Source organism: Rousettus aegyptiacus, unplaced genomic scaffold (genome assembly GCF_014176215.1).
Source record: "Rousettus aegyptiacus isolate mRouAeg1 unplaced genomic scaffold, mRouAeg1.p scaffold_m13_p_13, whole genome shotgun sequence".
Classification (NCBI taxonomy): domain Eukaryota; kingdom Metazoa; phylum Chordata; class Mammalia; order Chiroptera; family Pteropodidae; genus Rousettus; species Rousettus aegyptiacus.
Window position 1 is genome coordinate 64,048,820 of NW_023416288.1, and position 15,430 is coordinate 64,064,249.

The window sequence follows — 15,430 nt, forward strand, 5'->3', positions numbered from 1 at the left end:
CGGCGCGGCCCCCACGGCCGAACAGCCGCGCGGCGTGAGGCAAACTTTGCATGGGAGCCGCGCGGCCGGCGGGCTCTACTTTGAGCATCCCTGAGGAGAAAGCGTGTGGCGGGACGCTCGCCCCCTACCACGCAGTCTTCACCGGGCCCTTTTTGGAGCTGGGCTCGCGAACGGAGTCCGGGCTCGCGGTCGCGACTACGCGCTCCGGGTGGGTGGCCGTCGCGCGGCGCCTCCCGCGCGGGTCCTCGGCTCGCCAGGCGGTCGGAGCCGCTCGGCTCCTTCCCAGCCGCGTTCCTCCTTCCGCCCGCCCCCTCCCCGCCGCCCGTGGGTCCTCCCTTTTCTGCTGGGGCGGGGCGGGTGGGGGTGATCTCTAAAATCAGAACTGTTGACATTTTCGGTCCCCGCGCCGCGGAGGGCTGAGGTGATGTAGCGCGGAGGGGACTCCGCGGGCAGAGCGTCTCTCTCCCCGCCCGCGCCGGGGCAGCTCGGTGACCCCGACATCCAGGGGGCTCCCGCCCCACCCGCTTCCCGAAGTGACTGACTGGTTGGCGCCTAGCGATTGGCGACTCGGGGCGCGATCCCGACCGCGGCTCCACGCGCCGCGCGGGGTGAATGGCCGCGGGCGGAGGATCGGGAGGCGACGGGCGCAGACCAATCGCGGCCGCCGGTGGGAGTATTTGTTATTCACATGGAAGAGACTTGGCGCCGGCAGGGCCAGCTCAGCCCCCTCAGCCCCGAGAGCAGCCACAAGTGCGGCCGCGGCGCTCGCGTCGCGCGGCGGCGGCGGCGGCGGCGCTGACATGGAGCTGCGGTCTCCGCGCCGGCTTCCGCACCGCGCCCTCTGCGGGGAGCAGGGTAAGACCCGCCGAGCGGCGGCGCAGGCGACGCGGAGAGCAAGCGCCGGACCGCGAGGACGCGCCCCCGCCCCGACTCCCCGCAAACGCTGTGCGGAGGAAAAAGGAGACTCCCCAATTTAGTTCCCCCCAACCCCCCCCCCCTTTTTTCCCCCGTTTTCTTCCCTAAAACCGTTCAGTGGACAGACAGCCAGGTGCACCGTTGCTTCTCAGATCACTTCACTGATTCGCTTTTGCTGGGCTGTCAATGAATGGCCGTGCTCGCCCGGAGTCTGGGAGAGGACTGGCGGGCGGAGGTGACGGAACGGGGGGCAACGGAGAGTGGGCACCAGGGGGCGAGGGGCTGGCCGGGCATTGGAGCTTGATTGGGTGTCTGTTGATTTTACGTTGCAAAGAACAAGGCAGCCACCCCTCTTGTCTTCCCGTGATGACATTCCAGCGAAGAGGTTCAGAAAAGAGGGAGGCTTAGTTCGGAACTCCCAAGGCTTGGAGATGTGATTCCCCCAAAAGTTTAGCCGGCGAAGGGGAGACGAAAGGGCGAGGGAAGGGGGCCGGCGCCCAGGCGGCCGTGCGGGGGCGCGCGGCGGCGGATCCCGAGGCGCCCCTCCTCGCGGGCCTGCCCTGGGTGACCTCCCGGACCTGCCCCGGCGCAATCCGGACTTGCCCGCCGAGAGGACGAGGTACCGGTTCTGCGAATGTGACGGGAGGGATTTCCGAAGTTAGAGGCTTCTGGGATTCGCTGGGGTAACCCCGGTCTTCCTGAGCGTGGGGCTGGGCGGTGAATGTCTCACCAGGGTCCGAGGAAGGGGGGAGGGTCGCGGGGGGAAGCCGGGCTGTTTGGGAGTTCTCGGGACCCCGCACCCCCACCCCGCGGATGCCAGCCTGGAGTTTGCGTGCCCCGAGTTAGCGCGGCGAGCCTGGGATTTCCGCGCCCCCCTTTCGTGGCTGTCGGGAAAACACTGGAGTTCCGTGTCCTGTTGGGGGCGGGGGGAGAAGGAATGGTCTCAAGGATCTTGAGTTTAAGAAGCAAAGGCGAATGCGCCCACCAGCTTTTCTGAAGGACCTATGGCCGGTGTGGCCCAGGTTCCGGGCGGACCCGCTGGAGGCGTGGGCGCTGGGCGGCCAGGTGCGGCGGGGACCAGGCTGCGTCGCCGGGCGCTCCAGGGACTGGGGCGGTGCGGGCTTACGCCGGCGGCGCGGGAAAGGCAAGGGCCACCAGGTACTTCTCCTAGGGCCCTGGGCTCTATCCGAGCCTGGGTTCAACAGCCCAAGGAACTGAGAAGAAAAAGGAAGATTTGGCGGGGAAGAGCGGGGCGGGGGCGGGGTGAGTGGCTCAGGGCTGAGAGAGAGGTAGAGGTAGAGAACCCTCTGAGCGGCGCGGAGAGCCAGCCCATCTGCTCGGCCAAATAGCTCGGAGATCCCTTGAGGTTAGTACAGTTGGCGAAAATATAATAGAACCCCCCCACCCCCCTCACCCCACCCCAAACCGTCTGTCTGACACGTTCCCTTAGTGCAAATGAAATGCAGAGGGACGTGCGAGTCACCCAACTGCGCAAGACAGCACCGCACGCTTCCTTGAAGAATTGTTTCCCCAGGGGCCCAAACTGCAGAGCTTGGGGTCAGAGGGTGTCTGCGCGCCCAGGGTTGCGGGGGTGAAAATAGACCAGCCCACCAGCTGCAGAAACCCAAACCTCTCAGTCTCCGAAGCGAGAAACGAGTCCCGCCCTGGGAGGGAATGCCCTGTTTGCCATTTGGGGGTGATCCTTTTCCCTAGACCTGACCACGTGGAAGTCTCGGAAACACCCAAGAATATAGTACCGTCTCCATCACTTATCCGGATAGAATACAAATACTGCCAACGGACCGAACTAGAAAACGGGGTTGGTGGTGAAAATACTGACAAGAAAAATCATAAGCGGGACAAATACATTCTGATTACAGCTTGTATTTTGCTTGAAAGAAAAGAGAAAAAGAGAAAAAGAGCCACCAGCAGGTAGATCTTGGATAAACAGCTTATTGCACTTGACTATAATTTCCATTTTCCGTTATGAAATTGTTTGTCAATAATTGTAAATGGCTACAGAAACCACTTTAGTTTACCTTGGTCACTTGCTTGTGAATAATGTCATAAAAGATCTCTGTAGGAGACAGAATCAGCTGTCTGAAACTTATTGCCTGGTTTTTGAAAATATGTGGTTTGATAATTTTAAAGAAAAAAACCATTTTTATCAGGGAAAATGAGGTAAGCTATTTAAATGTAATTTTCCCATCTGAGAGTCAACTACAGGTTGTATGATACCTGAGATAAAGACAGGGAATTCTTGCTTTCAAATCGGGGATTGGGGAGAAATAACTGAGGAAAGGCTCTGGAGGAGAGGATTTACCGAGAATAAAGCAAAAGATGCTGAGAACATAGCTCTATTGTGTTATTTAGGCTTGACTTGTTCTATTTGGTTTGCGTTAGCTAGTTCTGCCCTATCATGCTCCCTTTGTAAATTATGACTACTTGAATAATTCTAAAAACATCTAAATCTAAAAGGAATAGATAAAAGGAAGAGTTGAGCTTCAGTGAGTACAGGGAAAAGTTAGAGGTCTGGAGAGGTGCTCTTTATAAAGTTGGCTGGGCAGGTTGAAGCTGCTAGGGGGCTTGTGTAATTGCTATTTATAGCAGGTAACCAGCTGACATTCATCTTGGCAACATCGCAGTCCAGCCTTTGTGTAAGAGTGTTCCATTGTCTTCAGGGCATGAGACACAGTACATACATGCTCCTGGTAGCAATGATATTTTTCCTTCCAAGTTTCCTTCCCACCATCTTCCTCCTGTAGTTAGAATGCCCAACATGAAGAGGATCTCGCTTTTGCCTGGAGAGTGGAGTTGTTCTGTCCCAGAATCTTAAAAAGAAGTTGCTACCTGGGTTTATCTCTTAACTGGACTCGCAGCAAAGACCTGACCCATCTCATTGCTTGTTGAATAGGGTTTCAAGGGTTCAGGAAACTATTGCTGTTTTCTTGATAGAATCTTACGAACATCACCAACTTCATACATGTAGTTTGCTCTGGAGAAACAGTCACTCCAGGAGAGGATGTGAATAGAGAGCCAACTGGATCATATTGTTTTCAACCCAAAAGCGGGTCTTTTATCTACTAGAAATTTTCTTTCTTTCCTTCCTTCCTTCCTTCCTTCCTTCCTTCCTTCCTTCCTTCCTTCCTTCCTTCCTTCCTTCCTCCTCCCTCCTTCTCTATTTCTTGGCTCAGAGAGGTGTACTCTTTGATTTTCATTTCTGCTAATGCTTTGACAAGTTGTGATGAACTCATTCACTGACTAAGGACCTTGAACACGAAGCATTCTGATCCCAGGACCTGTCTTCTGAGTGGCAGGCACTGTTGTTGGAGTGATTAAAGCATACTGCTGAGAGGCTCCTGACTCATGATAATTCCCAGCTTTGGCTTGTTACATTGCCAGCCTTTACAATTATTAGAGATATTTCTTTGGTAAAAAAAAAAAAATATGATTTTCCTAGAAATTATCTTATACATGCAGATGTTCCAACTGTGGGATGACAGTAATGCGTCTTTAGGTTTTGAAACCTTTTAATGAATCTACTCACTCTTTGGGGGCTGGCCAAGGTAATGAGAGAACCAGGTCTTAAGGTTGTGGGTTGTAGGACACATCAGCACTGAGGGAGGGTGGAGAGCTAGGTCCGGGGGAGGAGGGAGCAGGTGAGCAGAAGTGGAAAGATGTAGGTAGGAGATGCCCAAGAAGGGCATGTGGAGATTATTATGTGTTGCCGGTTGCATACTTTTCCAGACAAGGTTATGCTGAGAGATAGAAATCTGCTGGCTGTTTATTGGCTATCTCTTCTGGTGGTAATGACCCCTAGTGGTAGAAGCTCAGCATTATATCCTGCATACAATTTAGGAAGGTTTCCTGTTGTCCTCTTTTTACTGCAGAAGAATATCTTGTCATCATTTCCTTTGGAATAGCCCTTTGCTGCAAGTATCCATGATCTTCAGCTCATGTCAGATATTGTATTTCCATTGACTTTACCTCTTGTGTCCTTTCCAATTTTCCTTCGATTTCCTTCAATTTCCAGGACACATGACATGTTAAGATCTGATCAGCCCTGAATACGATGGGAAAGTGATTTTTTCCCGATCTTCTAAGCACAATACTCCAGGAAAAGAGTTCAGTTCTAGGATTGATTATTAAACTAATAATATTCCTGTACATTCTTATAGTACTGGCAGTTTAAAAAGTACTTTTATGTACATTATATAATTTCATTTTACAACCCAGGGAGGTGGCCAGAAATCATTCTTCAGTTTAGAAACAAAGAAACTGATCCCAGGTTAAGTGACTTGCCCAATGTCATGTAGTGAGTACTGGGTGGGGAGGGAGGTGGAATGAGATTAGAATCAGGCACTTTTAGACCCCAGGATGCCACACTCACAGTCCACATTATCTAATCAGGGTTAGCTCAGTATCCATCATGGTGTCCTGCACCCAAGGGGGAAAGAATATAGCAGCAGTCCTGCATTTGAATTCTGGCTCAAGATTCTTGACATATCCATATAATATTTTTGTTTAGGTTTCTTGCATTCCCAATGGGGGCTATGATACCAACCTTATAGGTGTATTTTGTGAAGGAGATGATATAATGTATGTGAGGCTCTAGGCATTCAATAAATGTTGCTTTTATCCCCTTTCCTTCTTCTTATATGATGACATACTATAAAAATTACTTCTCATTATTTTAAATATGGTCTTTTTTATGCAATAGCTGTGTTATCAAAAAAATGGGCAAATTCAATTCTACTAAATTAGATTATATTTAAATGCACAGGGGATTTAGCTACTTAAAGGAAATCTGTAGTGAATTCTTTTGTAATGCACATAATCACTTTCTAATTTATCTGTTTAGTAAGTTGAGCTTCTCATGTATCAGATTTTCTTAATATGGGGCTTTTCTGTGCAGAAGAGTTTTTCTAACCCTCTCTCAATGATGGGAAAAAGTCACTCAGCTTGCAAACAAAATCAGTTATTGTGTTCATTTGGCAAAGCTTTGCTCTACTGTTTGAGCATTATCTCACATTCCCTTATTATTAAATAATAGAATCTCAGAACGAGAAGCTGGAAGACACCTTAAAGATCACATGGTCCATCTCAGTTCTCAGATGAGGAAATGGAAGCAGAGAGGTAAAGTGACACGTTCTGTGTTGCCAGCCAGTGACTGTCAGACAAGGATCCAATTCCAGGTCTCTGTTGCCAGGGGAAGGCTCCGTCTGACCTGTTCTTATTTTGCCCCCATAAGATTCCAGGGCCATGCATGCATTGGAGATGATAGATGAATATGATGCATCTTTTAAGACAACCAGTGAGAGCTGCAAGTGTGAGCAGTTTCAAGGGAAACTGCTGGATTTGCAATTTTGTGAGTTGACAATATTCAGTTTAACCTTTTTGTTAAAGAGCTGAATGGAATCCAGAATAGTGATGCTGTTTGGCCTTTTTATGAGAAAAAATTACAATTCTTGGCTAATGGTATTTCTCAGTGAGAATTTTACCATATCATGTCTTAAAAGTACTTGCCAAGTGTAACAACGGATTCTCATAGATCCTACGTAGGTTGGTGGGTTGGTTCTTGCTGGCAGCAGGTTGGCCAGGAAACCTGATTTGAAGTAGGGTGTTTGGATAAACTGTATTTGATATTCTCAACCTTTTGAGAGATTAAGAAATCATCCTGCCTTGGAAATGCCCCCAGATTGTTCCCTTTTAATTAGTACATTATTTTTCTTAAAGAGCTAACCGTTGAAGATATACACATTTTTGAAAGATTTCAGTGGAGGGGCAGGGCCTTCATCCTCACTTGTGCTGTCACAGCCAGTCTCTGCAGCACTGGGGGCTTTCTCAAAGGACAGGATCCACCTTGGGGGCTTGAAGATTTTGACTGTGGTGCCATTTACTGGCTCAGGGCCTTGGGCCATGCGCAACCTTTCTGAACCTTTTCTTAAGTACTCTCCTAAGCACTTGAGACTTCGATGTAGAGAAGGTATATAGAACATAAAAAGGAGCAGAATTCAGGGCCTTGGCCTTTGAGGATCTGTCCTTATCACTGGCCTTTCAGGAAACAGCTAGAGCACTGTTAGGGAGCCACAGACTCAAGTTCCAGTGTGTGTGTGTCTGGGGGTGGGTGGGTATCTGCTCCCCAGTATACCCAGGCCAACAAGACTGTTGATGGAAATGCTAATGAAAAATGATGTGCAGTTTACTTAGGTTAGGCTGGGAGGGAGCAAACAGGGAAGGGCTTCCCCGGCTAATGATTAAACCTCCTCCAATGTTGCAAAGCCTCTCCTGTGGACTCAGAAATAGTGCAGGGCATGTGCTCCCCTCAAAGGTCGATTTCAGGAATGCAGACCTCACACATCCTTGAAGAAGTCCGTAAGCACAGGTGAGGTTTATATCAAACCCCAGAGGAAAGTCAGTTTGAGAGAAAAACTGTTTTATTTCCAACTGTACACAGAATGGGAAGCAGAACTATTGGCTTCTATAGCACAAAAAGGTCATTATTTCTTTAAAACTCATTGAGTCCAACTAGGATGAGTTTAGATTAAAGCTCACAAGAACTGCATAAGATCAAGATTAGGCAATGTAAGATTATACAATGAACCCAAATTTATGTAGTTTTTCACAAATTTTTGAATATATTTTCCTTAGAATTTAAAGAGTAACTAAACCTTCCAGCTGTCAAGAGTCTGTGATCCTTATGACAATTTATCAGATTTTGAAATAACCTCAATATTTCAATATTTTATAAGTAGCTCTGAGATTAATTTTAAAGTGACAGAATTCAGTGACAATATCACCAACTGAGAAAATATGGAAAAAGTTGCTTTACTTTCGTGGAACATGAGCTGCAGACTAGGTTAACAATGGTGTCTCCTGTTGACTGAGCATTTACCCTATGCCAAGTAGGATGCTTTCTGTGTGTGTTGTGTGGCTGGTTCTGTCAACCCTTTATAGGCAAGAAAACCAAGCTCTAAAGAGGGTAAGTGCCAAAAGTTCTACATTGCAAAGAAGGGAACTTAAGCAAAATTTCAAGTGGGCTGTATAATAAATAATAACTAAAACACACCTCTCATTTTCCATTTAAGGGCATTTATCCAGTAACCACAACTAATTCCTCCTTCACTGCCATTCATCCCCCAACCTTTCCTTAACTTAAAGCTCTAAACAGACCCAAGAGATACTAAAGAGACTAAAAATTATTGCAAATGTGAATACTTTGAAAAGAAACTCAATTTTATTACTTTTAGAACTATGCAGTGCATGGTAGTAGGTTAATACCACCTGAGTAGGTAATGATCATTTGTAGTTAACAGATGGACCATCTTTATGTTCATCTATAATTGAAAACCATTTATTCTCTGAAGTGTTTTAAGTACTTGGGAGGTGGCTCTGTGACATGAAGAAAGGCTGGTCTTCGGAGAACAACAGGTCCCCTTCCTTTTCTCCGCAAACATTCCTCCTTCGTGTATCTGTTTATTCTGTGCTGCATCAGAAAGGCTATGCAAAGGGTCAGCCTAGCCATGTGGACTTGGTCTCAAGTTTTGAATTAGTGATCAGAGTTAATGAGGTTTTACTGTCTTATAACTGTTCTTCTTTGTGAACCTATAAAACACAATCCTACTTCCCTTAATAGGTGGTCGGTGTAATTTATAGTCTATCACTTAAATGGTTTCATCTAGAAAGTCAAGTTGACTTTCTAAGTGTTTCCTTTTGCAGAATGCCTGAGGTTAGGTTGTTGTTGAATCAGATTTTCTGAAGGAGAAGCAGCTGCTGGGAGAATTGAGTGTGAGGGAATATCAGTCAAATGGTGAGAAAAATCAGTAAAAGTACTAAATATTTGGGGACAGAATAGAGGAAATCTAGGGCTTAGCATGTGCCAGGAAGCAGGAAACACTTGTCATAGGCACAGTAGAACTATCTCAGGAGAGCGGGCCATGGACTCTATTTCTGAGTATCCTTCAGGTATATACTCAGAAATCCAGGGCAGTGGGCTATGACAAGCCCCCTGTTCTAATCTTAAAGCAAAACATGTGCAGCTTTCTCTGAAGGCTCTTGGACATATGTTCAATCCTCTAGGGAGGCACCATCCTTTCTTTTGGGACATGGAGGATGGAATGAACATTTCATGAACTGGAAATTGAACAAGTGAATGGAAAATACAGGCAGATGTTGGTTGGCGAGGGTAGAGGAAATTGTCCAAACTTCAGGTTTCAAATTCATACATATAATAAGTTAGAAATGAGCATTAGGTTAATCATCCTGCCACAATAAGTTGGTGATTTATTCTCTTAATTTATATGTGTTTCACATATCAGATTCCCTTATTTCATGTCAGTTCTTAATTTCAGTTAAATCTCCTCAAAATCCTGTGAAAGAATTTCATGGAATTCTTTAAGAATAAAGGTCTCAGAATAAACTTTTTCCTGTAGATTTGCTTATAGATGTTTTCACTGTAGGTTATTTCTAGTCTTGATGAAATAACTGTTTTCCCCACTGAGTCAGACAAAATTAAGAAGCTCTTCAATTGATCTTCAGCTCTGATTTGCTCCTCGTGATTCTAGGATCAAGAAGTATTTACTTCAGAACTATAAGCATACCCATTGCTTCCATCAGAACAAATCTAATCGACAACTCTGACAATTGTAATAGGAATATCTTCACACATAACCCTTCCCTATGTGTTTAATTTTCAAGTCTTTGTTTTGTTATCAGAGAACAATACGATAATTTATATGAAATAGCTGACATTCTATGTAAAATCTTTCACAAGCTATGAAACATACATTTGGGCTCCTTGGGTAGATTTCTTGCTTTTTTGTGTATGATTGAATAATCGCTTTTTCCCACTGGGAAATCCGAGGCACTAAAAAATGTCACTAACAGATGACTGGCTTGTTAACCACATTACGGAAAATAACCTTTCATTATGATTTTGTGGACAGCATTTAAATGCTAAATTCAAACAGCTTTAAAAAGTGAAAACAGATTTGAAAAGAAATAATGCCATCTATCACAGGACTTTTACCTTCACAGAAATTGGGTTTATTGAAATAAACTGGTAAATGAAAACACTTTCTGGCTTGGGAGAATCAACCTAGTTTCTGATACTTTTCTGTTTCCCTTGCTCCAAAAATGTCATCAGTCTCTGTTTATATGCAGTGCAGCCAGGTGTTCAGAATCATAGTGGGACAAAAAGAATTAGCTTCTTGCTGAATAGGGGAAGTTAAGAGAGAAAAAAAAAGTGGTTGGTAAACAGGGCTTGAAAGTATGAAAAATGTAGACCCATTGAACTGAACCCTTTTTTCCCTCCTCCTGCCCCTAGGAATAATTCTGCTGCAGGGCTGACTTCAAGGATGTGAATTGATGACCTCCTCCCAACATCAGAACCTCAGCTGTTATTCTAATTTTTGCACCATTCCAGGCAAGTTGACTTTAGATGGAAATAAAATTGAACCCTAGGGGTCTGATGGAAATTCACTGTGACATTCAAGTTGAGAAAACTTGCTGAAACCCACAGAGCCTTTTCCCCCGTGGGCCCCGATGGTAGCCTCCAGAAGGTGCAGCCTCGGGTGGTCCTTCTTATTCTGTGGCAAGAATAAACTTTGGATCTTGGATTGCAATACCACCTGTGGAGAAAATGGTATGCGAAGGAAAGCGATCAGCCTCTTGTCCTTGTTTCTTCCTCCTGACGGCCAAGTTCTACTGGATCCTCACAATGATGCAAAGAACTCATAGCCAGGAGTATGCCCATTCCATACGAGTGGATGGGGACATCATTTTGGGTGGTCTCTTCCCAGTCCATGCAAAGGGAGAGAGAGGGGTGCCTTGTGGGGAGCTGAAGAAGGAAAAGGGGATCCACAGACTGGAGGCCATGCTTTATGCAATCGACCAGATTAATAAGGACCCTGATCTCCTCTCCAACATCAGTCTGGGTGTCCGGATCCTCGACACATGCTCCAGGGACACCTATGCTCTGGAGCAGTCGCTAACATTCGTGCAGGCATTGATAGAGAAAGATGCTTCTGATGTGAAGTGTGCTAATGGGGATCCACCCATTTTCACCAAGCCTGACAAGATTTCTGGAGTCATAGGTGCTGCAGCAAGCTCCGTATCCATCATGGTTGCTAACATTTTAAGACTTTTTAAGGTAGGTAATGGCGTTGTCTTTCGGACCATTGTGAAAGGATGATAAATTGTTCTGACTCCAACTGCAGGTTTAGGAAGAAAGAGAGGATGGTGACAATGCCCATAGGCCCTCTCAGGGTCACCAGGGCTCTTAAATAGAGGATTCTGTGTCTGGGTTTCTACGTTGTTAATGTAGTTCCATTATTTACAATTAATTGGATTAATTGTGACTTTTTTTCTAAACATATAGAAAGGTGATAATTTTTGTGACATGTTGAGTCCTCAACATCTTAGAATATCCTCTTTAATGAGGCTTATTTTAAATCAAATGAATATTTTTAGGGAGTATAATGAACTCTCAGCACATTTATCATATAAAACATTTCTATGGTATTTGAGGTATAAGATGATTTACTTGGTGAAACTTCTTTAAAGTGGGATGCTCTGTTATGACAGAAGTTCCTGTGTAAAGAAACAGTATTTATTACTCATCTGTAGATGGGAATGACACTCTGGGATGTAAGATGGCCATAACATTGTCAGGTTTATTATAGCTACAATAGAGCAGAACCTCATTAATTCAGACTGCTCCGATGCAGACTTGGAATAATTACATATAATTCTTATTGAGTTAAAAGTTTAAATTTAGCAGGATAATTCAAGACTTTTTGATTTATATTTCCACTTAGATGATCCATTACCTGTAAATTGCATTTACCTATTGAGTAAAATTGGCAAAATACAATAATATATGTGACAACACTTTGAAAGTATGAAGTGCCATACAATAGTTATCATTAACTCATCATCTCTCATTAACTTTCTCATTTTATTTTTTTAATATCCATACATAGTCTTTTGCAATGATGTAATTTTTAAAATTCAAAATACTTTCACTCTGATTTCTTAATCAGTGAGACCTGACTTTTTCAACTTGTTCTGAATTAATGAGGCTTTGTTTTGCATTATGAGAAAATGTTTCTATGAATATTAGATTTAGAAATATTAAAAGAATATGGAGAAATTGGACAGATGACAGATCTAGTGACAAAAACAAAGTAATAGAAAACTTCACAAAAAAGGAGAGGAATTGTATCGAAGGTTTTGTGGTTTGTAAGATATCTTAGGGGACCATCTAGTCTGGTTCACTTTGTATGCTGGAATCCTCTCTGTAACATCCTCCCAAGTGGCTGTCCAGCTTCTGTATTAATTCCTTTGGTTTACAAGAGAGAATGCTAAGAGACAGCTTAACAACTATTTTCAGACTGATGAAATTTTCTTAAATGAGGATGCTGCTCAGCAGAAGAAGCTCTCTGTGTCTAAGGAGTACCAAAGAGGCAAAAACGGGCTTCAGGGAATTTCAGAGATATTTGAGCAGGACATTTGAAAGACCCTCATGACAGTGAGAAGGACACAGATTAAACGAGGCAGCCAATGAGTGAAATAAGTCAGACAGAGAAAGATAAACACCATTTGATTTCACTTACATGCAGAATCTAAGGAACAAGAAGAACAATCAAAAACAGACTCACAAATATAGTGGAGAATTTGGTGATGGACAGAAGAGAGGGGAGTTTAGGGGGCTGGGAGAATGGGGTGAAGGGTTAAAGAAGTACAAATTATTAGTTGGTCATGGGGATGGGGAGCATGGCAGAGGAGATGTGGTTAAGCATGAATATATTAGCTAGGTGGAGAGCCAGAGGAAAGCAGGAGCAATTAAGGGGGATCGTTTTATAAACTATATAAATGTCTAACCAACATACTGTATACTTGAAACTAATTAAAATAAATAAATAAATGTATATAAAAAAAGAGGCAGCCAAGGGTGCTCTAATTTTTTCATCTCTGGAATCTTTTAAGGGAAACTTTCAAGTGAAAGTTGTTAATAATTTTTCTTGTGCTAGCTGACCTCTTGCCTGGAGGCAAGATGCATAACCAGGATTCTTTAGGTTTACCCCACATCCTGGGACCTAGAATTTCTCCCAGCAGTCTCAATTCTGAGCAACATGACATTTTCTTCTCAGGGTGATGTCTAGCTCCAGGCACTTTCCCAATCTATTCTCCTCTCCTCTCCTCTCCTCTCCTCTCCTCTCCTCTCCTCTCCTCTCCTCTCCTCTCCTCTCCTCTCCTCTCCTCTCCCCTCCTCTTCCCTTGACTTGATCTACCTCCCTGCCTTCTCCAAAGCATCTTTTTTTCTGTTATTAACTCAGCAACTATGGCCCAACAATACTCACTTTTAGAGAAGAAGAAAACTTGCACGAGGATCTTCTCCCTTCCTTTTATTATCCTCCCCTATACACTAATTCTGCTTCCCATCAATCACACCATAATTATTCTGAATTCCGTGTCCTTCCTGTAGTCTGGCACCCAAAGCAGAGGTTTGCAAAGCTTGTTTACATTAATTTAGCCACAGAATCAGCTTCTGTGTAAAATGGGGATATTAACATTGTATTAGGTTGTTGGATGGATTTAATGAGAAAATGCAGGTGGAGGATTCCACCAGGACCTGGCCATATCCTTTGCCTCCTTGGACTGAATAAAGGAACCTGGAAACCTCTGTGGGCTACCTGGAGGGTGGGTTTTATTTTTATGCAGTTTGGACTTAGCTTATTTCTGTCTGTTCTTCCCTCATTGACTGGTCAATTCTGTCCTTGCTCTCTTGGGTAATTCTGTAGACACCTTATCTAACCAGGTGGGAGAATTACTAATGACTCTTTGGGCAGAGTCCAATGCTCCAGGCCAACACTTGAGAAAGTGGTCAGCACATAAAGGGGTCGTTCTTGTCACTTTGACCAAAGCACAAGGAGTGGGTGTCAGTTAGCCAGAAGGGGGCGTCGGTTATAGTAAATGTCATAACTAAGATCAGTACCCCGGTATGCAGTGAGCATTTAATAAAAGGAAGAAAATATATTTATTAACCAAGTTACTGGGGCCTGAAAACTTTGTGTCTTTCATAAGTAAGTGATAGGATATAGGTGCTCAGCCCATCTCCCTGCTGAATCTGGACCACATGAATGTGAATTTGGTAATTATAGCTTATTGTTGTGCTACTTTAATTTACCTCAATGATTTATATGAGACCTCCAACCAGCACTTCAGAAGGATATTAATTATGAAATAATTATGGTCACTCTTGGAATAGAAAATATTTTATTTTATATATGAATATATCCTATTTAAACATGCTAGGACTGATATGAAATATTAGAATAGTTATCAAAGGAAAAATTAGAACATTAATGCATTGGGGATAGGCTTACAGTTCCATTTTGAAAAAATAATAACTTGATTAAATCAAATGCTATGACTTGAATAAAGGTGGCATTTAGGACAGTTTTATGGAGCTTGGGCCCTTCCAGGATAGCATAAGACTCATAGAATATAAAGAAGATGATGGATATAAACATATTGCTTCTTACTCCTGGATTAATGGAGTTAAAGAAGGTAGAGTATTTTGATTTGAAAACACACAAAATATTAACCTTGACCATAAGGAATGTAAGCATGGTCTTGATTAATAATGAACTTACTCACTGTCCTGCTCAACGGTAAACATTAGTGGGGGTTTTAGAATATAGCTGGGACCTGTTTAACAGCATATAGAAAATATTTGGGCTAAAATTAGAAGTAACTTTAAAATTTCTCATTCTCTCTTTTTTCCCCGGATAATCCTGGTAATGCCATGTAGTATCAGCCTGGGCTAAGTTGTGAAAGAGACCAAGTCTTCCAGGACTCCACATCTTCCTCGCCCTTTAGTCTTGTCCCTCCTGTGGCAGCCTTGCCTGTCCTTGTATCCCTCTCTGTTCTCCTGATTGAATCCTTGCTTCGGGAAAGGAGTTACGTTATCGGTCATCTGCATATAGTATGTCTGTGTTTTAAGTCGGAGGAGGATTCTATTTTCCACGGGATCCTAATTGTGGAATGAAATGATTCGTCATTGTAAAGGAGATTTAGGCATCTATGGGAGGTTCATTTAGCCACCCAGAGACTGCACTGGCATTGGGGGCTGCCCGCCCTGCGCAGGAGTACAGCTGGCCCTGCTCATCTCTAGCAAGGAGGGGTGCTGTCCTGTCTTTGTTTCCCTTCCCATCAAAGCTCACAGGCAAAAGAAAAAAATCAGCCCCTTTAACTACAGAGGAGAGTTGGACAGGGGCCTGGAGCCAGACACCACCTGGGGGCAGAAGCTGCCCTCTGGTCTGGGCTCATAGGACACTGAAAGCTCTTCTCGTGCCCCAGGGGTGTGTTGGCTTATCAAAAACCACCTAAGAGGCTTTTTAAATAATAGGACTCAGTAAATGAGTGCCTGCCTCCCAAACTGCTCCTTTAGTAACCTTTTTTACTGACTGAAGTGTCTCATATTTCTTAGGTGGGTTGGGAATAAAAACAA

The 15,430-nt window shown here is 44.2% G+C and overlaps 1 protein-coding gene across 5 annotated transcripts in view; it reads left to right on the forward strand.

The window, feature by feature from the left end:
• Window positions 1–716: 716 nt before the first annotated feature.
• GRM8 (glutamate metabotropic receptor 8) overlaps window positions 717–15,430 on the forward strand; it is a 674,240-nt gene continuing 659,526 nt past the window's right edge. For 2 of the 5 annotated variants that reach the window (XM_036230954.1, XM_036230951.1), the window contains exons 1-2: window positions 717–855; window positions 10,241–11,065. In XM_036230954.1, the coding sequence (XP_036086847.1) occupies window positions 10,556–11,065 (510 nt within the window). In that variant the 5' untranslated portion in view covers window positions 717–855; window positions 10,241–10,555. Of the gene's footprint in view, window positions 856–1,093; window positions 1,151–1,252; window positions 1,535–10,240; window positions 11,066–15,430 lie in introns of those variants that run through there. The other 3 variants (XM_036230952.1, XM_036230953.1, XM_036230950.1) reach the window with 3 other exon arrangements.